This window comes from Macaca mulatta, chromosome 4 (genome assembly GCF_049350105.2).
Source record: "Macaca mulatta isolate MMU2019108-1 chromosome 4, T2T-MMU8v2.0, whole genome shotgun sequence".
Classification (NCBI taxonomy): domain Eukaryota; kingdom Metazoa; phylum Chordata; class Mammalia; order Primates; family Cercopithecidae; genus Macaca; species Macaca mulatta.
Window position 1 is genome coordinate 71,261,711 of NC_133409.1, and position 26,916 is coordinate 71,288,626.

The 26,916-nt window shown below is 37.1% G+C and overlaps 1 protein-coding gene and 1 pseudogene across 1 annotated transcript in view; both read right to left on the reverse strand.

The window, feature by feature from the left end:
* SYNE1 (spectrin repeat containing nuclear envelope protein 1) overlaps positions 1 to 26,916 on the reverse strand; it is a 529,762-nt gene that overhangs the window by 418,148 nt on the left and 84,698 nt on the right. Inside the window, exon 3 of the mRNA XM_028847246.2 lies at positions 14,888 to 14,949. Within this exon, the coding sequence (XP_028703079.2) occupies positions 14,888 to 14,949 (62 nt within the window). The remainder of the gene's footprint in view (positions 1 to 14,887; positions 14,950 to 26,916) is intronic.
* LOC704129 (m-phase phosphoprotein 6-like) lies at positions 2,799 to 4,021 on the reverse strand (annotated as a pseudogene).

Below are 26,916 nucleotides of genomic sequence, written 5' to 3' on the forward strand. Positions count from 1 at the left end.
TCAAAATGTCTATCAACTCAGGGAAAATGCACAGGCCTCTGTTGCTGGAGAGTTGGCCTTCCCTGGCTACAGCCTTGGTTAACTCACAAGTGGAGCAGACCTCACAGCGTGCTTTCCTCTGTTTCTCCTCCTCCCCCTTTATTTTTGCCACAGGAGCCCCCTTGATAATATGTAATGCGATTCATTCCCTTCTCTTAGGACTTAATGGAGAGCAAATATTTATTCCTGAACCTTATGAAATGTAGGGAGGCACAGTCATCTTTGATGTAACTTTTACTGATCATTTCCTATATTTTGGGAAAATAATTCATTCTCTAACATTGTGTATGTGTGTGTCTCTTTACCAGTCTATAGGTATCAGGATGTATTTAACATCAGGATGTATAAACACTGATCCGCCATCTGTTTCATATTTTTATTCATGAGAGGATAGCTATGTTTGCTGTGCTGCATGTCAATTTTATGTCCTGAGAAACAATTACATTCTGAAGGTGAAAAAGATTAAGAGAATAATTTGATGAAAAAATTGTACTCAAAATAACTATTTGGTATGTGATACAGTTTAGCTCTGTGTCCCCACCACCCAAATCTCATCTCGAATTATAATTCCCATGATCCCCACATGCCAAGGGAGGAACGTGGTGGGAGGTGAATTGGATTATGAGGGTGGCTTCCCCTATGGGTTCTCGAGACAGTGAGTGAATTCTCACAAGATCTGATGGTTTTTAAAGGGGCACGTTTTTCCTGTGCTCTCACTTCACTTCCCTCCTGCCGCCTTGTGAAGAAGATGTCTGTTTCCTCTTTGCTTTCTGCCACAATTGTAAGTTTCCTGAGGCCTCTCCAGCCATGTGGAACTGTGAGTCAATTAAACCTCTTTCCTTATATATTACCCAGTCTTGGGTATATCTTTATAGCAGTGTGAAAATGGACTAATACAGTATGAAACAAAAATTTCAGAAGTTCTCACGTTTAAATATTATATATGAAATAAAAATGTTGGTGCATAAAGGAATTATGACAAAACAGTCCTAGTATAGACTACATATAACATATGAATTCCAATATTCAGTAGATATTTCTATGGCTTAGATATTATTCAAATTTAGTAGGTGTTTAAGTAAGGATAAAAGGGGGAAGATAATAAAATAGGAAGAGAAGAAAAAAATGAATAAAATATTGTTAAACATCTAAATGTGCTGAGCACTATTATGTGGACTCCTACCTGCTATCTTATTTAATATTCACAGCCACTACCTACGGGAACACCACCCTCTCTTGAAAAGCAAAGAATCTGAATCTCAGAGACATTAAGTGACTGGGATTAGAGCCCAGGATTTTATACTTTGAGTCACCTTGTTAGACAGGAAGCTTAGTATAAAAACGATGGTATTAACATTAATTTTTCCTGAATAATACACAAACTTATAAAAGTAATCTGTATTTATTATCAATAGAAAAAGTATTGACTGATCAGCTGAAGTGCCTGCTACTCTACTAGAAACACTAACTTTATTAACTTCTAAATGTGGATTTAAGAAAGACTAAAAAAGTAATTAAGAGAAGCATCATATGTACCAACATATGTAACATATACTGGCATGGACACAAGCCAGCTCAAGTCACATCTGTGTCTCAATGTCCCCCAGTGGTCACAATTGTGCGACACTCTATCTTGTTATGTGAGTGACCTGAGCTGGGCCCATGATACTCTTGGGTCCAGAAGATGTCTGGGGTCACATTGTCCCATGGCAGTGACCTAGGGACTAGTGTCATCAGGTCATGCTGCTGAGGTCCCAAGAGCCATTCTGACTCTGTCTTTCTCACAACTGGGTTAGTCAGTGTGTTGGGGGTTCCCAAGAACACTTTCAGGCTTGATGATTCACTAGAAGGACTCAGAACTCAGAAGTGCTACTGAACTCATGGTTACAGATTATGACAGCAAAAAGATACAGATTATAATCAGCAAAGCAGAAAGATTCATGCAGTGAAGTCCAGAAGAAACGATGCACAGGCTTTCAGAGGTGAGTGATCTTTCCCTTCCCAGGGGAGTCACATGAGGATGTACTTATTTTTCCCAGCAATGACATGTGACAACCCATGTGAAGTGTTCCCAACCAGGGAAGTTCCCCCAAGTCTTAGTGTCCAGGGTTTTTATTGGGGGGGGGGTCTATGACATAGGCAAGCAATATCCATGTGACTGACCTCAGCTACTCAGCTCCAGCTCTCTCCCACACCCTCAACCCCAGCAAAAAAAGCTATTAACCCAAATCACACTGTTAACATAAAAAGATCTGATCAAGGTGGTACAGCACGGCCAAGGCCCCAGGACACACAAAAACTGATGTTCACTCTAAATATAGTGTGGCTCAAGGTCTCAGGCATAGAAAACCACGCTATTGGGGCAGAATATTCCGAGGGCTCAGAGGTTGTCTCCCAGAAGCCAGCCAAGTCCATTCTTAAAGACAGGCCCTTCTGAGGAGCACAGAGTCTGAGCACCGCAGGCCTGCTGAGTTAAGTCCGTCTTACCCAGTTGGCTTTTCCTTCTTTTACTTTGAGACACCTAGTAGCCTTTCAATAGCTCTTTCTTGTTGGTTAAATCATCTAAAGTTAATTTTATTTACTTGCAACAAGATGAGGCAAAACTGACATGTGTCTAATTTCTTAGTGTGTAAACACTATTCTGAGTGTAACAATTTAAATGTTAGTGTCTCCCCACTTCCACTCACGTAAGTGACCAAAAGTAAATTTGTTCTGTAAACCAGAAGTGCATATTTTCAGAAGAACCTAACCTAATTGTATTTTTTTTTTTTTAAGGCTGGAGAGGCATATTTATTCTTGATAAATTTATATAATAAATTCTTAGAATATTTGATTCCAAACTGTATGTATGAATTGGCTTGACATAATAATTTAAATATAAACATAAGGGCAATTTAAACATTGGCAGTAATTTATATCAGTCAATTCAAGGTCAGTGACTGGAGAACTGTATTACGATAAACCCAAGGTCAAAAAAACTTTAGGAAGCAGCCCTGTAAAAACATATACATTTGTAGATCGGGGGCTAAAAATTTATGAATGAATACCATGAAGCAAAGGATGTACAACATCCATCACACATCTGTTTTTTTAAACAGCATGGTTCCAAAATGATACATCTCTTTACAAAGTAAACGTTACAGTATTAATAACTATAGAGACACTATCGGGATGAGCTCCAGATGCGCTGCTGACTTCCATCAAGCACCCGTGGTCCATCGCTTAAGGCATCCATCTTAATCCTGGGGCTTTAAGAACATCTTCTTTGCTTTAATCGGTTTTATGTCTCCATTTTCATCTTCTTCGTAATTGGCATGGTCTCTCTTTCTGGCAAACTTTTTCCCAATTGTCCCCACCAAGGTCTCATATCTTCTAGCCATCTCTTCATCTGACACATCAAGCTCCACTGTTTCATCTTCGACTTCTTCTGCTTTGTGCTTAGCATTCATCTGAAGCATCAATTTCTCAACGTCAGGATTAAATCCTCTGAATGACATTCTTCCATAGAGAGGATCTTCACATAGTAAGAAACTCTGCTCTTCTATTATGAAACTCTCTTTTTCTTTAAGCTCTGGCAAATCCAAGTACCAGTGATCTTCACTAATGATTTTCTTTTCTTCTTCTTCTAGTTGTTTCTTGGTTTCTGAGTCCAGTCCCCTTTGCATAAACTTCACGCGCAGCAGATTCTTGGACAGCTTTGTCTTTCGCTCGGCCACCATGGTGGCTTCCGCCCAGTGCCGCACTCCGGCCACAAACCTCACTCTGTATTTTTTTTTTTTTTTTTTTTTTTTTTTTTTACTAAAATAGTCCCCCTTTATGTGCAGTTTCAATTACCTAGGGTCAACTGTAGTCTGAAAATATTAAACAAAATTCCAGAAAGAAACAATTCATAAGTTTTAAATTGCACACTGTTCTGCATAGTGTGATGAAATATTTTGTTGTTGTTGTTGTTGTTGTTGTTGTTGTTGTTGTTTGAGACGGAGTCTCGCTCTGTTGCCCAGGCTGGAGTGCAGTGGTGCAATCTTGGCTCACTGCAACCTCCACCTCCCAGGTTCACACCATTCTCCTGCCTCAGCCTCCCAAGTAGCTGGAACTACAGGTGCCCACCACCACGCTGGCTAATTTTTTTGTATTTTTAGTAGAGACGGGGTTTCACTGTATTAGTCAGGATGGTCTCGATCTCCTGACCTCATGATCCACCCGCCTTGGCCTCCCAAAGTGCTGGCATTATGGGTGTGAGCCACCGTGCCCGGCCGTGTGATGAAATCTTACACTGTCCCTGTCTGGGACATGAATCATCCCTTTGCCCGGGGTTTTCATGCTGTCTACTCAACCTGACCCACCTGCTTGTCACTTCATAGTTGTCTAGGTTATCACATTTACTGCTGCGGTATCTCAGTGCCTGTGTTCAAGTCATCCTTATTTTACTTAACAATGACCACAAAGTGCAAGTGTAGTGATGCTGGCAATTTGGATATGCTGACAAGATGCTGTAAAGTGCTTCCTTTAAGTGAAAAGATGAAAGTTCTCAATAAGAAAATGAAAAAAAAAAAATCTGAGATTGCTAAGATCCATGGTAAGAATAAATCTTTTATTTGTGAAACTGTAAAAAAGGAAAATTGGCTGTCACACCTTAACAAAAGTTATGGCCAGAGTAAATGATAAGTGCTTAGTTAAAATGGAAAAGGCATTACATTTGTGGGTAGAGGACATGAACAGAAATGTGTTCTAGTGGACAGTGATCAAGTTCTGTACCATCTGTGGCTTCAGGCATCTACTGGGGATTGAGACATCCCTCTTTTGAATGTAGTTTAACTTTTTAATTTTTAAATGTGCTAAAATACACATAATATAAAATTTACCATGTTAGCCATTTTAAGCATACAGTTCAGTAGTGTTAAATATTTCCACATTGTTGTAAAACTGATCTCCACCATTTTAACTTTGCAAAATTGAAAATCTATACCCGTTAAACAACAACTAGCCATTCCCTCTGCCCTTCAGCCCCTGGCAACTACCATTCTATTTTCTTTTCAATGATTTTGACTACTCCAGATACCTCTTATAAGCAGAATTACACAGTATCTGTCATTTCATGACTGGCTTATTTCACTTAGTATTATGTCTTCAAGGTTCATCTGTGTTGTAGCAGGTGTCAGAATTCCATCCTTTTAAATGGCTGAATTATATTTCATCATATGGATATACCACATATTTTTTATCCATTCATCCATCAATGGACACCTGGGTTGTTTCCATTTTCTGGCTATTGTGATTAATGCTACTATGAGCATGAGTATTAATGTCTCCTCAAGACCCTGCTTTCAATTCTTTTGGATATACATCCCGAAGTGGAATTGCTGAACTACATGTTAATTCTATTTTTATTTTATTTTTTTAAGAATTGACATACCGTTTTCCATAGTGACTGCTTTGTGGAAGAATAAAAACCTACTTTGAAATATTACTAGCCTGTCATCACTTTATGAGGTACAAATTTCTACAAACCTTCTGCAATCTTAGAATCCCTATTGACCAATATCATGCAGCTATAAAGTAGATTTTCAGTATTAATAATTTAGTATTTAACAAAGAAAATGATAAAATCACCTGTCTCATGCCAGGACCATCTAGGTCCTCATTTGCCATCATCCATAATCACTTTTAGTCTTCTAGTAAATGCTTTTTCCTCTTGGGAAAAGAGCTCTCAAAACATTTTATCATCAAAAAAAGCTACAACACTATACTTTAAAATACTAAACACATATCCTATGGCTTAATATTTATGATTGCTGGGCACCTTGTGATACCAATAAAACTGAACCAGAAAATGCTTAGAACAGCGCATGCCACAGTTAAGTATTCACTTCAGTCGAGGCACACACAATATTGAGCACAGTCAGCGTTGCTCAACAGGATGAAGAGTCATGACCTGATATAGTGACAAAATTTTCTTCTGCAGAGCATGTAGGGAGGTCCCAATGCAAGAGCTGACTCTCCATGTGCATTCTGTGCACCCTTGAAACCTCTGTGCACAGAACGACCCATAACTTCTAGAACCAGATAAACCACTACTTCTGGTTTATGTAAGTTTCAGGTAGGAATTATTTCACAGGCTAAGAGATTGTATATGGAGAAAGATTCCCATCCCAGGGCCAGTCTGGAGTTTTTGCATGCTCTGATGATCATCTTCTGGGTAGAAACAGCAAGTTAAACAACAGCAATATAGAAGAGTGGGAAGGAAAAGAGGCTAACCAGCAGATTTGGAGCAAGTGACCTTCCCAAAGGTTGGCAAAGAACCTTTCACAGTAAAATGTATCAGAATGCCAACATGTCCTTGGGCCAGATCAAGTAAATCATGATTAAAACCACTGACAGTAGTCAAACAAAATTAATGTCCAATAGTTTTTGTCATTTTATTCAGAAAATCTAATTGAATGTTTCCAATATCTTCAAAACAAGATGTAGTAATTTAAAAATTGTACATGTAATCTGCTTCTCTTTCACTCCCTTTATAACAGCGCTATTGTGATCATTTTCCACTTCTGCTTAGCAAAGGTGGGAAGGTCGTTCCCATTCTTTTTTATTTCCTGTGACAGATAGCATAATCCTTTCCACTTCCTCGATTATTTAATTCAATTCTGAAAAAATATACCAAAGGCAATAACTGCCCTCCAGCTCAGCTCTAAATCTGCTTGGAAAACTCAGCTCTTAACAATTTTCAGATGAAATAAAGTTTGTTTTACTATATAGTATAAAAGAAGCATATTCTCCAAGTTATTTATTTGGTACAAGTTGGGGTTACCCTTGACTCCTCTCTTTTGCTCACACTCAATATCTGATCCATCAACAAATCTTGTTGGCTTCATTTTCAAAATTCTTCCAGTATCCAACCACCTCTCATCACCTCCACTGCTACTATCTTACTCAAAGTCACCAGTACCTTGGCTGGATGGCTTCGATAACCTCTAACTTATCTGCCTCCTTCTGCTCTTGCTTCTTTTCAGTCTATGTTCAGCAGAAGAGCTTCTTGATCTTTACTGTCTCTCTCCCCCATTATAATAGATATAAACTTCATAATGAAATGGTTATTATTTTTTTTTTTCTGTTTTGGTCACTGCTACATTTTCAGCACCTATAATATTCCCTAGCTTATTAAACAGCATTTTAAAATATTTATTGAATAAATGTATGATAAATAAAATATATTCCTGATTGGGCATGGTGGCTTACACCTGTAATCCCAGCATTTTGGGAGGCTGAGATGGGTCAATTATTTGAGGTCAGGAGTTCAGGACCAGCCTGGCCAACATGGTAAAACCTCGTCTTTACTAAAAATACAAAAACTAGCTGGGCATGGTTGTGGGCACCTGTAATCCCAACTACTCAGGAGGCTGAGGCAGGAGAATCACTTGAACTCGGGAGGAGGAAGTTGCAGTGATCCCAGGCCATGCCATTGCACTCCAGCCTGGGCAACAGAGCAAGACTCCATGTCAAAAAAATAAATAAATGAATAAAATAATATATTTCTAAAGAAGGAACTTGGACAAATATTAATATTAGCAAAATGTTTATTAATCTGCATAAACTTTGTGAGATCTAGATCTTTGTTATCCATAAACTAATATATTCTATAAATGAATTAACAAATGCTATTCATTTTGAAATGGGGATTTTCCTTTGCAATGTTTCAATTACATATTTGGAAATAACTAATTCATTAGAATGTTTAGGATTAACAAATTAAAGTGGGTTTATTTTTTTCCCTAGCTTTATTAAGATATAGTTGACAAATAAAAATTGCATTTATTTGTTATACAAGATGATCTTTTGGTATGTGCATACAATGTGAAATGGTTAAATCAAGCTAATTAACATATCCATCATCTCACCTACTTATCGTAGCTTGAGAAAAACAACTAAAAAATTATTTGAGGGGTGAATTACTGCATTTACCTTTTCCTCTTTGCCTCTTTATCTTCCTGTCTGAGCTCATTAATAGTCTCACCAAAGTGTGTACAAGGAAACAGATGGGAGTAAAATTCTATTCAGAACATGTTTCCATGTTATCTTTCAGCACTGCTGGTGGAAAGACAACTAAAGAAGATGAAAGCCACCACTAAAGTGATATTTTATGACTATAAAGATGTCATTTAAATTCACGATTAGCATGGATTTTTGTTTTTTAGAAAAAACACGGAAAATCCAAAATGTTCCTTTTGAAAGACAGCACGCATCTAACTTGGTATTAAAACAAAATGTGCTCTTAATGGAATCTGTTATAGGTTGAATTGTGCCTACTCACCAGAGATATGTTGAAATCTTAACCCCCCAAAATGCTGCAGAATGTGGCCTTATTTGGAAATAGAGTCTTTAGAGAGGTAATCAAGTTAAAAATGAGGTCATTAGCATGGGTCCTAATCCAGTATGACTAGTGTCCTCATACAGTGGGGAAATTTGGACACAGACATGCACAGAGGCAGAGATTGAAACGATGCAGCTACCCAGAGACTTAGAAGGAGCCTGGCCTTCGAGCCTCCAGAACTCTGAGATAACAAATTTCTCCTTTTAAGCCACCCAGTATGTGGTACTTTGTTATGGCAATCCCAGCAATTAATGGGGAACCTAAATAATGTTTTATAAATTTTTTTTTCCTGCAGTTTTTCTAAAAAGTGAGAAGATGCTCGTATCATGCCTGAGTTCATCCCAAAGATAGTATTTAAAATGTTCAGTGCCTTTTGTTGATGGCTCCATAAACTTACGGCTGGCAGAAGGATAAAGGACTGCTCATTGCATATTGGAAAGAAGCTCCATTTGTAGAAACACTAAAACATGGCTATTTGAGATCTATTTTTCCTCAAAGGGCTTAGTGACAAGCAATCTATTTATCTCACAGTCAAATACCATAAAGATTGAATCAAGGGTGTTTAAATAAAAATATAACATTCCATTCTATTTGATAAAATGAGAGAATATATGAAACTGCAAGCATTTGATAATAGAAAAAGTCAATATAAATATCAAGATTGCTTATATATGTCTAATTTAAAAATCTAACTTTTTACAAAGGGTTGTTTAAGATTGTACCATTTGGGTGGCTGAAGTACTAAATAACTACAACAGTCTATGAATCTTATATAAAACGTAGGAATTTTTTAAAGATAAATTTTAAAATGTGAAAGAAGCATTTTTAACTGTCAAATTTTAAATAGATTCATCATAACATAACTTCTTTGCCTATGCAAGGACTATGCTGTTAGGCCTAAGACATCTGTGGTCATTAGGTGAGAATTCCTTCAAATTCAAGTCCATGCCACCTCTGTCTTCGTCTCTCTGCCTATCCCAAAGTTAGGCGCAGCCACACCCACTTTCCTATTCCCAATGCTAGTCTCAGAGAAGGGGAGATATCTCTGCTCTGGAACAAACCTACACCCTCCACCTCTGCTCTTGATTTCTTCTCTCATTCTACCTCCTCGGGAGCCTTGTTCCTTCAGAATTCCATGCCTTGCCTTCTTTTTCAGCCTCTCCTTCTCTACAAGCTTTTGCTCATTCCCTTCTGTACAGATGTAGGCTCAAGATCACCCTTTTTTAAAACTTTTACCAAATCCAATGTTCTGCACCAGCTAATACTCTATCTCATGAACATGTAATATATATTAAGTGTACTAACATCCTTACCTCTCATTTACTCATCTGCTCACTAGAATCTAGTTTCTACTATAACATGGCCACTCCCAGTGGTAGCCAATGACTTCCAAACTGCCAAATCGAATAGTTCACCTTTACCGACTAATTTCTCCTTCTAAACTGAATTTCCTAGCTTTTTCCCCAAGCCTCTTGTATTCCCTATATCTGTGAATAATCTTAATCATTTGCTCAAGTCAGAAATCTACAAGTCATTCTTGATTCCTTCCCCTCCAAGATTCCAATTAATTACTCAGTTCTATCAAGTCCACTCCTAAACACCTTTTCATTCTATACACTTTTCTCCATTTCTCCACCACTACTTTAGTCCAAGCTGCCCTCACCTCTCATCTGACTTACTGCAAGTTCACTCCGTCTTCAGTCTTTCTTGTTCCTGCTCTAATTCAGGAGAGAGAGATATATATATTCAGGGTCAGAATGATCACTTTATTCTCCTGCCTAACATTCTTTCATGTCTTCCACTGCCCATAACACAATGTCCAAACTATTGTAATGACTGGCCTTTGACCAGTTCTCAGTTTTCTCTGTTGCCACCCTGTTCTTGGTGATATGTTTTGGCTGTGTCCCCACCCAAATCTCATCTTGAATTGTAGTTCCCATAATCCTCACATGTCATGGGAGGGTCCCGATGAGAGGTAACTGAATCATGAGGGAGATTACCCTCATGCTGTTCTTGCGATAGTGAGTGAGTTCTCATGAGATCTGATAGTTTTATAAGGGGCTTTTCCCCTTTTGCTTGGCACGTCTCCTTCCTGCTACCACGTGAAGAAGGACACATTTGCTTCCGCTTCTGCCATGATTGTAAGTTTCCTGAGGCCTCCCCGGACATTTGGAATTGTCAGTCAATTCAACCTTTTTCCTTTATAAATCACCCAGTCTCACGTATGTCCTTATAGCAGCATGAGGACAGACTGTTACACCTGCAATCTACACTTTCAGATATTCTGAACTGCTTTCCTTCCTTTTCCTGTACCATGCTTTCTACCTCTCCACTTTTGAAAGCATTCATTCCTTTACCTACCCAACTCCAGGACCTTTCTCAGGCCCAGCTTAAATGTTTTCTCCTCTGAAAGTCTCTTGATGCCCTTCTTCAGATTACCTGTGTGGCTGGCTGTGCTTGTCACGTGTTCACTTGTCACCCTGCATGTCCCCTGTCATAAACTCACCACACACACTTCTTTGTGATTGTTTTTCTCCTCTGCTAGATAATCAGTACCATGATGGCACAGTCTGTATCTGCCTTTGTTCATCACTGTATCCACAGTCCCTAGCACATAACAGGTGTTTAGTAAGTATTTACTGAATGAATAACTAAATAAATAAATGAAGCATGGGAGGATAACACAATGATCGGTCCCTGTTAAGGACTGAATGTTTGTGTCCCCCCAAAATTTACATGTTGAAACTTTAACTCTCAGTGCAATGATCTTTGTAGGTGGGGTCTTTGGGAGGTAATTAGGTTTAGATGAGGTCATGAGGTTGGGCTCCCCACAATAGGATTTATCAGTGTCCTTACAGGAAGAAGAAGAAGACACAGAAAGAAGGCCGCCATCCATCTGCAACCCAGGAAGACAGCCCTCACCAAGAACTGAATCTGCTGGCACCTTGATCCTGGACTTTCAGCCTCCAGAAGTGTGAGAAACAAATGTTTGCTGTTTAAGCCATCCAGTCTATGGTATTTCATTAAAGCAGCCCGGGCTGACCGACAGTGTCCATGCTTAGGAGTCATAGGATTGAAATCTGTCTTTGTCCTTTACTTGCTATGTGACTATGAGCTTATTAATTAATTCTAAGCTTCTGGTTCATAATCTATAAAATAATAAAAATAATGCATTTTCTTGTGTGAGGATTAAATACATAAGAGATAAAGTTGCTAAGGCACTGTAATTGGCACATGGTAAGAATTTAGGAACATGTTTTATCAATAAGTGCTGATAAGCTAAATGTGAGTCAGAAACTTAACTTTGAAAAACGATCACTAAAAATCAATATTGGGCTAATTTAATAAAATACCCCACCTTCTTTCATTAGCAGAGCTAACAGAATAGAAAGATACTGGTTTCTTCTTGAAAAGTGAGAAAATTACAGGTTTCATATCTAACAATGGAGCCCCATTCCTGAAAGAAATTATCAGGTGTATGAAATAACGACAACCCACCAATTCTTAATGTTATATCAACAATTTGTGATTTGCAATGTTTTACATAATTGGAGAAGCATTAAGACTTCAATTTGATAATAAACATCAAAAAAGAACGATAATTATACCCACAAGCTTTAATGATCTAACATTTGTGTAGTAAAAATAGAATAAAAACACAAACACAGAAAATCCTTAGGATTTTTCTTGCTTATAACAAGATTTTTGTTTTAAGAAAAGCATATTTTTACTTATAATAATAAATGTAAAAAAGAAAAAATAATAAAAGCATATTTTAAAAAAACAGATTGCAATCTTATTTGCACACTATTTCTTCATACTGCTGTCATAATATTTACGAAGAGTTGTTACACTAGAAAAAATGTCATCAGTAAAATACTTTTATTTAATTATAAGTCAAAAGTTTATTAATTTGCAACTGAGCAAAGCAATCAAGCACAAAAGTAAAGTTTCCTATTAAAAAGCGCCCCTAAATTTATCTTCATAAGCATCTTCTGAACAGCTCCCAATGCTCCCAAGATTGAAGAATTTTAGGAGAGAAGGATCAACTTCCTTTCTTCTCAACTAAACACCTCAGTTCTTAAACCTGCCACTACCTATTATTAAAGCTATATTTGGAAATGGTAAATTTAACTTATAAATGGTTTGGTTGTCAGTTTATCTGAAAACATTCCAAAGCATACAGCTTTGTATACCAGGATTACCATGCAAGGAAACATCAAATATGAAAGGGGAAACAAGTTCATCATTGCTATAATTCCAGGGTTGGGTTCCAACCCCTAACTGTTAAAAACTTTGAAGGATGTTTTAATAGTGCAAGGAAATGGGGATTCTTAGAACATCTTAGAATATGTTAAAATCGGCCGGGCGCGGTGGCTCAAGCCTGTAATCCTAGCATTTTGGGAGGCCGAGACAGGCAGATCAGGAGGTTAGGAGATCGAGACCATCCTGGCTAACACCGTGAAACCCCGTCTCTACTAAAAAATACAAAATCTAGCCAGGCGAGGTGGCGGGCGCCTGTAGTCCCAGCTACTCGGGAGGCTGAGGCAGGAGAATGGCGTAAACCCGGGAGGCGAAGCTTGCAGTGAGCTGAGATCCGGCCACTGCACTCCAGCCTGGGCAACAGAGCCAGACTCCATCTCAAAAAAAAAAAAAAAGAAAGAAAGAAAGAATATATTAAAATCATAATTGTGCATAGCTGTTGACTACCCACTTCTAGAAGTTTATCCTAAGAAGAAAATATCATACAAGTGTTCAAACAATGTATGCTCAGGAATTTCACTGTAGTATTTTATATAATATGAAACAACTGAAAACCACCTAAATAACCCTCAACAGGCAACTAGCTAACTCATCACAGATAAACATGACCAAGTTTATTTAGCCATTACAATAATTACATATTTCTATCTGTTGTCATGGATTGACCTGTTGGGTGAAATAGATGTTCCAAAACAATATCCTATAAAACCACTTTATATGAAACTGTGTGTAGAATACAGTTGACCAATATCTTAATGATGACTGTATCTGGATTATGTGATTTAAGATTACTTTTACTTTCTTTACACTTTCTAAAAGTTTCGTTATTAACATTATTTTCAATTAGGTAACCTCTTTACACTATGAAAAAATAATAACTCTTTTCATTTTGGAAAAATTAAAAAAACAACTTTTCCCCAATTGATGACAATTCTGTAGTACAAATAGCGGCCAGGTGTGACCAACTGAGACTTTAAAAAATAAGCCCCAAAGTCATCAGTCCTATGTATCCACTGCCTTTTTACAGAGCAGATTGTGGGGCAACTACTGGGCCAAATTCCCTTCTCATCAAGTGGCTTTGGGAAAGAAAGCATAGGAGAGATGACCCTGGTTTATCCTGTATCTAGACAGGTCACTCTAGGCTGTTTTCATGGCTGGATTGAGAACCTCTCGAGGCCTGGGAAAGTGTTTTACTAATTTTTTCCTGTCTTCAAAGGCTAGCACAGACACAAAGTAAGCAGTGAATCTGTAGAATGGGACTAAAATAAACTGTCATGCTTTGTTTGCTTCTGCACTATCAAAATGGCTTTGGAGAAGCCCCTGATCAAAACCTGCCTATAGGGTTTTGCTTTACATACTACAGGCACCACTCTCAGCAAAAGTGAGTATAAAGAATTGGAAGATAAAATTGCTTTATCATCTAATTCATTTAACCAATTATTGTCTTGAAGGGAGAGTCCACATAACTTCAACTACATAATCCTATAGACTACTCCTTTAAAAATTATCAGCAAATCCTCTAACTGAATTCAGACACAACTGTCCCATCATCTGAATTTATTTTTACAAATATGATGTCTCTTGGTTTGCTTATTTTTTCATCAGCAGTACAAGAGATCAATTTTATTATACTGTATCAAGATTAAGCTTTATTTTATATTAGTATTTATGTTCAAAGACATTACAATATATAGACATATAGTCACCTAGTATCATTGAATGACAGTGGGGATAATACTAGAATGATTTTAGCCTTTTCATATCCTATTACCATGGTTACTTTTTTAAATCAAAGCCCCAGAGATGAGAGATACTATCATAATCTCTTTAGAAAAAACCTTTTGCTTAGCACAGATCACTTATAACTTCTTTGTGTTCCAAATAGGAACAAACACACACAAACGAAAATCCAGCACAAATTCTCCTTTTGATATGACACACACATTAGTATTAGAAAAAATAATTGAATGAAATAGTTTCTCAAGATTCACAGAACTGACATGAAGTAACTGCTCTTCACTCTAGCTATAAGTTCATTTCTTCCCAGAAGCAATGCTAGCAAATTCCACTCTTAGGTAACAGCTAGACCAACCAGTAAGATTGCCAGTATCATTATTTGCAACAGTGACAACGGGGACACAAGCATTTTGTTATACTGGACATTTAATGATCTACTGGCTCAACCTAAGTAAACTCGTAATGCTGGGTAGTTTCCTTTACCTTGGCCAGATGAGAGTTGATCCATTTTGTGAAAGTTCGTTTTTGTACTATCTCTTGCTCATCTAGAAGGAAAAAGAAATCTGGTTAAATAATGTAATATTTCATGAAGTTGTATAATGAGAAAAAGTCCTAGTTATACAAATCTGGAAGGAATTGTGAAATAGTTTTCTCATTCATTTTACCAATTATTGTCTTGAAGGGGAAAGTCAACAAAAGTCGACCTGTATAATCATATAGACTATTCCTTTTAAAATTATCTGCAAATGCTTTAAAATTTGCCATATGTTAGCACTATGTTTACCTTCGTCCACTTATTTAAAATTCATATACTTCAACAAACCTGTTAAAAATAAAAATTCACCAAGACCACTAAGTGCTGAGTTTTATGCTAACTGCAAAGGAATATAGAGGGTTGAATAGGGCAAGGTCTCTGCTATAAAATATCTAGAGGTGGAAATGGACAAGCAAGGGCTATGAATAGCAGAGGGTTACAGAGTAATGCAATAAGATAGAGCCATATACATGAAGCACTAAAGGAACTTCACCCAGATGGGAGTGTGGTGACTACACCCTGGAGTGACCTCCAAAAATTCCCACCACATGGAGTCCCCATTTTTATGCTGGCAGAATGTGGGCAGAACCTGTGACTTGTGTCTAGCCAATAGGATATGACAACGGTGATGAGATGCCACACTTGTGATCATGTTACTTTATGATACTCCAGCTTAGCTGACTGGAATGAGAGATTCTCCTGCTGGCCTAGAAGAAGCAACCAGCCAGGTTGTGAAGTTCCTTTGGAAAGGCTCAATGGCAAGGAACTTGAGGTTCTCTTCAGGAGTGAAGTGCAATCTCACTGAACAGCAAGCAAGGCACCAGGCCCTTGTCAAACAGTCACAGGGAATGAATTCTGCTAACATGGTGACAGAGCCCAAAAGTGGGTTCTTCCATAGTTGAGCCTCCAGATAAGAATGAAATCCAGCTGATGCCTTAGTTATAGCCTTGCAAGACCCTGAACAGATAATGCAGCTAAGCTTTGCATGGACTCCTGACATGCAAACATTTGCAGATAATAAATGATTGTTGCTTTAAACTTCAAGGTTTGTGGTACTTTGTTAGGTAACAAGAGGAAACTAATATAGAAAGGGAAAGAGGTAGGGTTTGTGAAGGCTTTAATTAGAGGTTTGAAGAGATAAAAATGATGTTGGTAGTTTGACAGGAACAGCATTGAATATGTAGATTGCTTTGGGCAATACGGCTATTTTCACAATATTGATTCTTCTCATCCATAAGCATGGGTTGCTTTTCCATTTGTTTGTATCATCTATGATTTCTTTCAGCAGTGTTTTATGTTTCTTCTGGCAGAGATCTTTCATCTCTTTAGTGTATTCCAAGGTATTTTATTGTGTGTGACTATTGTACACGGGGTTGCATCCTTGATTTTGCTCTCAAGTTATAAGTTGTTGGTGTATAGAAATGCCACCAAATGTTGTACATTGATTTTGTATCCTGGGAGGGGGATGTGGGTTGAAAAACTATCTACTGGGTAATATGCTCACTAACCAGGTGACAAGATCATTCATACACAAAACTCAGCGACACACAATTTAGTCATGTAACAAACCTGCACATGTAATCACTGCACATAAAATAAAGCTAAAAAAAAAAAAGAGATAAAAGCCACAGAGAAGTGGTTTAATACCTTCAAAAGAAGAAGTGAATTTTATCTACCCTACCAGCATGTCAGCTGTTAACAAACTAGTAAACACTATGTTGTGGGGGGCATAAACAAGAAATAATTTCAATCCCTTGCCTTTGAGGGATGATACTCAAATCTCTGTCTTTGTCTCTGACCTTGTCTGTGCTTCAGCCCAGACCATTTGCTTGTCTACTAGAATGTAAAGCCCAGGAGGACAGCAACTTGGTTCCCAATGCCTACAAGTACAACCAATAAGAATGAATGAGTGAAGAAAATAAATACAAAACCTTTTAATTTGGAGAAATTTTGAATCTATCTATAAAACTGACAGAATCCATTACCTCTAATATATTTTAACATGCTCTTTAATTTTCAAGTGTATATAAAAAACAAATCAGTATAAAAATAAGTAGCATTTCCTGTATACCAGGCACTGACATTTAGATAAATCAATCACTTTATATTTTAATTATCATTTATCATATATTACATATAATATGATATATATACTAATCCATTAATTCTTGTCACAGATCTATGAGCGGGAACTATTATAATGCACATTTTACATACAAAGCTGTCAAGACACTGAACTACTAAGGTCATCCAGTGGCAGAGCCATGCTGTAGACTTCAGAAATCTAGTAGTACACTCTGCCATTATACTGTCACTCAGGGTAGCATAAAAATTACCACATTCATCTATCAAATTTTAATCTCATGAAAATTATAAATTTATAGTTCAAATTTTTTATCCTGAGAAACTTTAGGTTGTATAAATAAAGTTAGGTAGCAGCAAAATGATCTTAACTAATCAAGGTAGGTTTGATGGAATTTGGAACTTTATAATGCATAAAATCCAATTCAAAATCTAAAATAAACACAGATTATATGTAAATTGTTTATACTCAACTTGAGATTATATTCTTTTATAAACATCACAAAATACCACTGCTTAAAAATGTCAATATAAATTAGTATAATATGTTAATGTATACTGTCATAAAATTAAATATATAATCTGATGATATATTACTTCTTAATATAAATTGTTATATTTTCACTATTATAACCTTTAATGAAATAACAATACTATTGTAACAATTTCCTCTGATGGTAAATCTCTGAGTTTATAGTTAGACTTCAGCTAACTGGCCTTTTTTCAGAATCCTCAAATTATCTTTTTTTGTAGCACAGCGTATATTTAAATGTCAAATTCTTTACGTGTTTCCTTTTTTACTATGGTTGCAAAAACAGATTTTACAAGGTCCTACAATTCACTTTTTGTATTATCAGACTTCGCTGAATTCTAAGTAAATATTTTTCTGATTTTACTTACTATTTTCCTAAAAGAAAAAAATTTTTTAATTATTCAGCAAACCCTCATTTTTTATGTAAAACTTGAAAAACTTACTCCCAAGATTTGGTAGTTAAACCTGATACCAAGAACATAAAATGTTTAATTTGTGGAAGTAACAGAAACACGCAACGAATGTCTATCAACTTGTGTTAAAAGTTTAACGAGCAATAACATTTCCTTTTAGTGCTGTTGACAAGGAACAAAATGAACCTTCATGACGAGGTCTATGAAGTTCTTAAGTACCGTCATGCACTGCATAATGATTTTTCGGCCAATGACAAACCTCATACATGACAGTAATGCCATAAGATTATAAACACAACTGAAAAATTCCAGTTGTCTAGTGACCTCCTCCCACTATTGCCTTTTCTATACTTAGGTAACCCATTGCCTTTTCTATATTTAGACATGTTCAGATACACAAAATACTTACCATGTGCTACAATTGCTTACAATATTCAGTACAGTCACATGCCATACAAGTTTGTAGCCTAGGAGTAACAGGCTATATCATGTAGCCTAGATGTGTAATAGTCTATACTCTCTAGGTTTGTGCAAGTACACTCTACAGTGTTCCCACAACAATGAATTCACCTAGAAGACAAATTTCTCAGAATATAACTCCATCATTAAGCTACACATGACTTTATATGTCATTATATTTAAGAAAACAGTTTAAATATATTTAACAAGTAACAACTTTATTAACAATGTTTCTGTCTACAACTTTTCTACTTGAGAAGAGTTATGAGAATTTAGACCAATAGCAAAGGCATCATAAAATGGATGACATGACAGCAGCATCAGGGTAGAGGAGAGGTGGGGCTGGGGAAACCACACTATAGTGTGGGTGCTATACAGCTGTAATAGGCTCTGATTTAAGACCAGTTTTTGGTGTGGGTGATTATTACTGAGTAGAATTGGTTCAAATTCTCCTTCTCTCCTATAACCTAAATCGTAATAGGTTCCTAAAGGCCAGATTGTGTAACATTAAAAGCAACAACCACAAACGAGTTCCAAAAACTCTCTGGGTCCTTCATCCTTGAGGCTCGCGTTGCTTTCCCTATTTCAAAAGCAGCTAGTCCTACAGACCTCAGGAGCTGGAGTCTGCTGAGGCTATATAAACACCTAGCTCTGGGTAATATCATAAGGTAATATCCCTCTGTAGAAATGAGTAAAAAAATAAAGGGTTCTGGCTGAGATATTCAATTTCTGTATTTCTTTGCCCATTTTTAGATATTTTCTCAGTGTTTTGCCATTTCAGGGCAAGATCATGACACACAACAAATGCACAAATGAGGCCCAATTTAGCAACTGTGATTCCATATGACTATTAAGAAATGATCACAGCTGATGACAGTTCATGATTTTCTTCCTGATGAGTCATACTAATAGTCACCTGTGGGTACTACGCAATTGTGGTTTACTCCAGGTGACTTAAACATGTACCTGGAAGCCCAGCGATCATAATAAAAGGTGGCTTGGGTTATTGTGCAGCCGTTGCAATCAATCACAAATAATATACTGTCTAGAAACATATTAAATATACTTTTATTTTTACCATACACAACAAATTTACCAAATTTGTGATGTGAAACTGTGTCACAGGGTCTTATGACCACTAACTTTTAAATAGATTTACTAAATTACAAAAGTATTAAAATAAATGACAATATCCACTTAACGGATGGTATGTTTAAAATTCAGATAGTAAATGAAATTAGTATATTTTAATATATTGAATACATTCTTCCATAATAATTTATTTCTGAGAGATATAGCATTTCATGTATCAGTATGTACATAATAATGCATAAGGTATTTGCATCAGAATCATAAACTATCATAAAGAGCAAAATAGTAAATTTCTAGAAGTATCCATGTGTAATTAATATCACATTTAATATATATATACTAGGAAGAGTCCGGGTGCTGTGGCTCATGCCTGTAATCCCAGCACTTTGGGAGGCCCAGGCAGGAAGATCACTTGAGATGAAGAGTTTGAGACTAGCCTGGCCAACATGGTGAAACTCTGTCTCTATGAATAACACAAAAATTAGCCAGACATGGTGGTGGGCACCTGTAATCCCAGCTACATGAGAGGCTAAGGTAGGAGAATCACTTGAACCTGGGAGGCAGAGGTTGCAGTGAGCCGAGATCATGCCACTGCACTCCAGCCTGGGAGACAGAGTGAAACTGTGTCTCAAAAGTTAATTAATTAACTAATACTAAGAAGAAAGAAATGCTGTTTATGTAAATATATATAGGTAAGCATGAAATTGCAATCTCTGGCAAAAATAAATAAATAAATAAATAAATGGTACCATGCATTGATACATTTACAGGAAATTGCAGTAGGTTATGACAAACTTTTTGGGGTTTTCTTTTTGCAGATTATTATGCCTGATAGGTTGCTTTAATGATAATGATAGCTTAAATAAATGTCTTAAGGATTTAAATTATCTAAAAATATATATGTAAATGTTAATTTAAAACAAATCACACATTTAAAATCATATCATTCCTGGTAGTATCTAATAAAGATTTTTCATCATTTTTGATGCAGGCAAATACACCTCAATAAAATATTGGAATGAAATTGAAAAAACAGACAAATGCAGATTGAATTTCTTCCCACAACCAAATGATGTGACTACAAAGGGGGAACACAACAGCAAAGGCATGGAGTGACAAGGTAATGATTATTAATTACCAGCCACAGTCAAATGACTTGATTTGGGATCACAATTATACGGATTGCATATCTACAGTTGCTAAAATCAACGCTAACTTTATTACATATGGGTAGGGACTAAAGTATATTGAATAGTCCAACACAATAAAATGAACAATTTACAGGTGCATATAACTACTCAATGTTAAAATTTTAAAATTGAGTATATGAATGAAAAACATTTACAGGACCAGGCGGATTTCCAAATACGACCAGAAATCCTTCCCATTTTGATTAGCACATCCTTTGCAATGTGATCTTATTGCCCCTTCTCTTAGGATGTGGTCTCACTTCCCCAGACCTTGAGTCTGGGCTGGCATTGAGATCTGCATTGATCAATAATATGAAAGCAGTGATTTTAAGTGACATCTGAGGTTAGGCCTTAAGAGGACTTGAGATTCCACTTTGGCTATACTGGAATTCAACTCTGCTCTGAGACCTCTACACAAGGAAGCTGCTCTAAGATCCTCGTGAATAAGAAGTCACTTGGAGGATAGATTCTAAACCTTAAGAATAAGTAATAAAAGTACAAATTGGTGTGATGAAGGTATATTCCTATTTTGGGAGATTGGGAGGCTTTACTTATTTTTTTAAAACTCTATTGAGGTAAAGGGTTAAGCTGTAACATACTTCTTTGATGTCCTCACCCTTTTTGGCTCTGTTTCATTATAGCCCCTGATTTGTTGGTTATGCTAATATTTGTAGAAAGAGGTCTTGTATTTGCTGCATCATAATGACATTTGTACTACTTTGGCTGGTTTAAGTACAAATGAATGAAACAACCATTTCTCCTTTAGTTGACTTTACCCTGATTTCACCTAGTGTTTCAATGAGTAAAAATACAGCTTTAAAAAAAAAAAAAAAAAAAAAAAGAAGTCACTTGGAGGAGAACTAAGGTACCTCAGATGGCAGCCAGCAACAGCTGCCTCACTCATGAGTGAGCCGCTCTGGACCTGCCAGTCCAACTGATTCCCCAGAGCTGCATGCAGCCATGTGAATGGGCCCAGGCACAGCTGGCAGAAGGAACATTCAGCTCACTCACATAAACATGAGAAATCCTAAACTGTTGTTGCTCCATGCCACTAAGATTTGGTGGTGGTTTGTTGCACAGGAAAGGCTAACCAAAACAGAAATTGCTACTGGGAGTGTGCTGTTGCTCTAACAAAAATTTAAGTAAGACATACGGCGTTGGCCTTGGGACCAAATAGGGGAAGGAGAGTGGAAGGACACAAAGAGCCTATTAGTGGAAGCTGATTGAGCAGTGAGGGAACCGCCACTGGAAATTGGAGAAAGAGCCGTACGTATTTTGTATATTATATATTCTGTCACCTGCAGTAACTTGAACTCATGATTCTGGCTAGGGAGATTTCCTTGCAGAATGGTGACAGTGTCCATTGGCTTCTTTTAGCTACACTTTATAAGGTGCTGGAAGAGACAGAAATGAGCTGTTTCATTTGCAGGTACAAGGCAGAGGAAACACAGAGGCCTAGGATATGATGAATTGAAAAATAAGATGTTTTGTTATTCCTAGTCTTTCCAAAAAAAAAAAAAATTGCAAAGTAAGAAAAAGCTTCTGGGTAAGAGCAAATCAAAGAGCAAATCTATTGTTAAAAACTCAGGAAGAGTTTGCCTTGTTTAGCATATAAATGATATCACAGAGTACCTTTCATTCTGTATCTCACTTATTTAATTTAGCATAATGTCCTTCAGGTTCATCCACATCATTGCAAATGGTAGGATTTCCTTATTTTTTATGGAGGAATAATATTCAATTGTACGTGTGTGTCACATTCTCTTTATTTATCTGTCATAGATGTGTTAATTAACTTGATTTTGGTAATCATTTCACAATTTATATGTACATCAAACCATCACACTATACAACTTAAATATATATAAGTTGTATTCGTCGATTATACCTCAATAAGGCTCGGGGAAAAGAGAGCATTTGGAAAGATTTAAGGTGGCGCCCAGTTTGACCTTCCCAACTAGACAAATCAGCTTCTAAGCATCTTAAGGAGCACTGCCCACAGCAGCCTCATCTGTGTCCAATATTTGTTTCAAAGTTGAGATTTTCAAGTTGAGATATGTGGAGTTTAAATAAGTCAAACACTTTCTGAGTTTTCAACAATAGTCATACCTTTGAGTTACTGTTACCCTGAAGCTTTTTCTTACTTTGCAAATCTTTTTTTGCAAAGTTGAGTGCACAGAACGCACTACAGACAAGTTTTTAGGAAGCCACAGCTTTCACTGAAGGGACAGTACCATTCCGAATGAACAGGAGACTGGAACCACAACTTTGTGTGGCTAGGAAGAAGGCTAAGGAAACTATCAGTCACAATCCTGAGCTATTTCTTACCAAGATAACAAGGAACATGCCTTGCCCCTGGATGAAAGGAACTGGCCACATGCGGCTCACTGGATTTCAGAATGGCTGGACCACAATTGCTCCCTCTGTTCAATTCTCTCGCCCCTTGGACAGAAGCATCTATTGCAGTGACCGCACTCCTGCCTCATCACTCCATGTTGAAGAAGTGGGGAGTGGGTAACTTCTCTTTTTAGTTTACGGGTCTATGGATTGAGAGAAATTTCACCTGAGGAACCTCATCTCTATCTGGACAAGATGCAAACAATGCAACACAGGACTTAGAGCTTGATGCCAAACCGAAGGCTACAGGAGATTTTGATACCTTGAGAGTGGATGAATGTATTTTCCATGCAGGAAGAAAACAAACAGTAGCAACCAGAGGACAGATTTTAAATTATGGCCACAAAATCCTCTGGTCCAACTATGTATCCTTTGTATGATGACTTTGTCCTTCCTCCCATCCAGGGGTAGAATCAATTTCCCTTCCCCTTGAATCTGAACTCGTACGGTACTTGTTTAATTAATAATGCAGCAGAAATGACTTTATGCCATCTGATCTAGGCCTTAAGAGGTCGTAAAGTTTCTGTTTTAGCTGTCCTGGATCTGCATCCTAAAACCCCTGTGCAAAGAAAGCAGTTTATATTAGAAAATGTTTCCATCTGTGCAAGAATTCAGATGTCCCATTTGTTAGCTAGAACTAACCACCAGGCACGAACTAATCACCTTGGATCTTCAAGCTCAGTCAGCCCTGCAGGTGAACTCAGCCACAGGTGAACCCAAGGGAAGTCAACAAACTGAGGCCTGAGACTTCAAGGCTGATGCTTCTGATACCTCCTCTCTCCCACATCCATACATACTTGATACAAATTCCTTGTGGAAAGAAAGCATTTTTCTCAATATCGCATTCCTAAAGATCAGCCCCCTGCCTGGTATATTGTCTTATAGATGTGTCCTTATGAAACCATCCATATTTAACTGTGAACTAACCAGCAAATCCACATACTGTGAGGAAGGATGAATTGTGATTGGCTTAAGTCACAGAATTTTGGAGCAGTTTGTTACACAGCAAAGGCTAACTGAAATAAAGGCATTTACATGTGTGTGTGGGTGGTGGGGGTGGAGGGGTCCTTCTCCTCCTGCCTCACTCTGTTTTCCATAATGAAAAGATTCTAGGCTTAATTGTTTGGGCCTGTCTCCTAGGCTTTTCCTCTTCTAATCAGACAAGTAATGGATTAAAAATTGCAAAGAACAAAGGCAACCAAAGTTACTCTACATGAGTTCTGACATGGATTGATGGGAAGGGACAGAGGAGAAGAGGAGAGAAAATTAACATCTATCTACAGCTGTGGGCTTGAGGGAAAAGATAAGAGAATTTTTAGGGAGTCTTGCCTGTGTAGAGTCCTCTAATGACTGCTTCAAATTTTTTTTTCAAGTGAATGTCAGTAAAGACTTACATTGCTCTTAAGACTTTCAGAATTGGAGTTGCATTTCTTTTGTATTTAAAACCAGTGGCTAGATTGAAAGAGTCTAATTTTGTTAAAGTTACATTTGCAAAATGTACCATTTCACTTTAAATCTAAGGCAGATAGAACGAAAGGAATATAATTATCTCAGCTCCTAAGTTAGAGTTTCTCAACCTCAGCAATATTGACATTTGGGGAAGATGATTCTTTGTCATGGGAGGCAGTCTTATGCATTATAGGATGTCTAGCAACATCATTGGCCTTTACACATGAGATGCTGGTAGTACCCTACACACTAGTCTGACCATCAAAGATACCTCTAGACATTGCCAAATTTCTGCTGGGGGTAAAAATCATCCCAGTTGACAACCTCTACCTAAACTTTTCATTTATGTATGACAATGGGCATAAACCAGTGTAAACTTTTGAAAACATATATAACATTACTATGACTATCAATGTTTAAACTGAGTTATTATTGTCCAATACATGACTCCACAGTTATTACCATATTGGGCTATTAACACAATTTATGTTTGTTTAAGCAGAAATCCTTTAACGTGAGATGTATCTATTTGAGAAGCGACAAAATATAGTAAATCTGAGACTTCTGCTGAAAGGCTATATAGAAATTACACAATTTTTCGATTATGAATTAAAATATCTTATGATGTCTAAAATTATGTCATTCACATCTGGAAAGTTTGGCCTTATGTGGTGGGCAGGTATGAGTGGGAGAGGGTGTAGAGATCCTGATAGTGTGTTCGATTTATCTTACAATTCTAAACCTCTAAAAAATATTTTAGAACTTTATAAAGCAAAATCTATTTTTTAAAAAACAAATATTTTAAAAATCTTAAAATTTACCAAATTTTAATATATCTGTCACAGTGGTGCAGTTATACAAGGACACACATATTAGAAAATGTACTAGGCACTGGGTTGGCTTCTAGGGCAACAACAATGTGGAAATGCTGTCATCTCACAAAGAATTTGTCTCATATGTGTCGGGGTGTGGAAGAGAGGAGGGGACAGATGCATCAGCCTTGAAGCCTTGGATGGGCCTCAAGTTTGTAACTTTGTAGCAAATAATTTGGTAGCAAAAAATTGACCTGTAGTAAATAATTTGGTAGCAAAAAAAATGACCTGAATTGAGAAAATGCTATTTATAGTCTTTCATTATCCCACTTAATGTGAAAATTCATACTTTTCTCTGCAGAAGTACCAACGTCTTTGATTGCAAGGTGCTGCCACAGACCCTGATTGAGAGTGAACCATAATAAATAGTATGTGTATCAAATTACGTTTCTAAAATCCAAAAGATTCTGAGTTTGAAAACAAAGACTTACAGAAAAAGGGTTGTGTGAATCACACAGAAGTGCAGGGATGGAGATGTGCACTCAGAGGGTAATAATCACAATAGAGAGAATGAAGCAATCAATACAACGGGAGGAAAAACAGCACAGCTTATTGTGGCACTTCAAACCTTTTAGTTCTAAATCAAGACCACATTTGAATAGTTTCAAGCAGAACTTTTGTGGATTTTTTTCCTGACACCTTTTTCTTCCTCTATTTTTGTGTATAATGTTGCAGAAGACAGTGATCAGATAGTAAAGTAATGAAAATACCTTTTACCTCTTATCTGTACAGCACTTGAACTTATTCATGTTTTGTATACATTTCTCATTTGGGTTCTCACAAATAACATGCCACATACACAGAGAAGATCACTAACGTGGATGTGAACAAGGAAGCTAAAGAGTAGTGGGGGTGAGGAAATATGCCAAAAATCTAGAAACTAGAATGAAGGCTGAAGAGTTACAGAATAATGACCAGTGTTTAAATAATCAGACTCTTACCCTAATCTAATTTTGACCAGATCGATTTGCTGATTATTTAATTCACTTATTTAATAAATTCCACTGTGCCCCTCACGTGTCCCAGCCATTCTGCTGACCAGCTGTGGATGCAATCTGAGAGGATGGGTTTGGTTCCTGAGAGTCCAGCGGGGAAAACAGTAATCAAAAAGAATTACACCACAGTCCAGGTTTTGTATATGCAAAGAAAAGTTAAGAACAGCGACAAGAAATATATTAGTAGATTTAAAAACTATCACTGCTACATGATTAAAGATTATTCTGGTAGAAAACATGAAAGCCTACCCTCCCACTGTTTGCTACGATGGAAGCCAAGGAGAAAATGCTGCCTTTACATCTAAGAGCTTTCCTGCTGAATTACCTATAAAGGTATATATTAATGAAAACACGAAGACAACTGATCTCTTAGAAGACAACTGATCTCAGAGGGCACAGAAGCCTTGAGAAGGACTTCAAGCTGAGGCTGGACAAACTTGCCACATGTAGCCAGCTCCCTCCTGTAAAATGTTGCGTCTCCCGCTTTTGCAAGAAA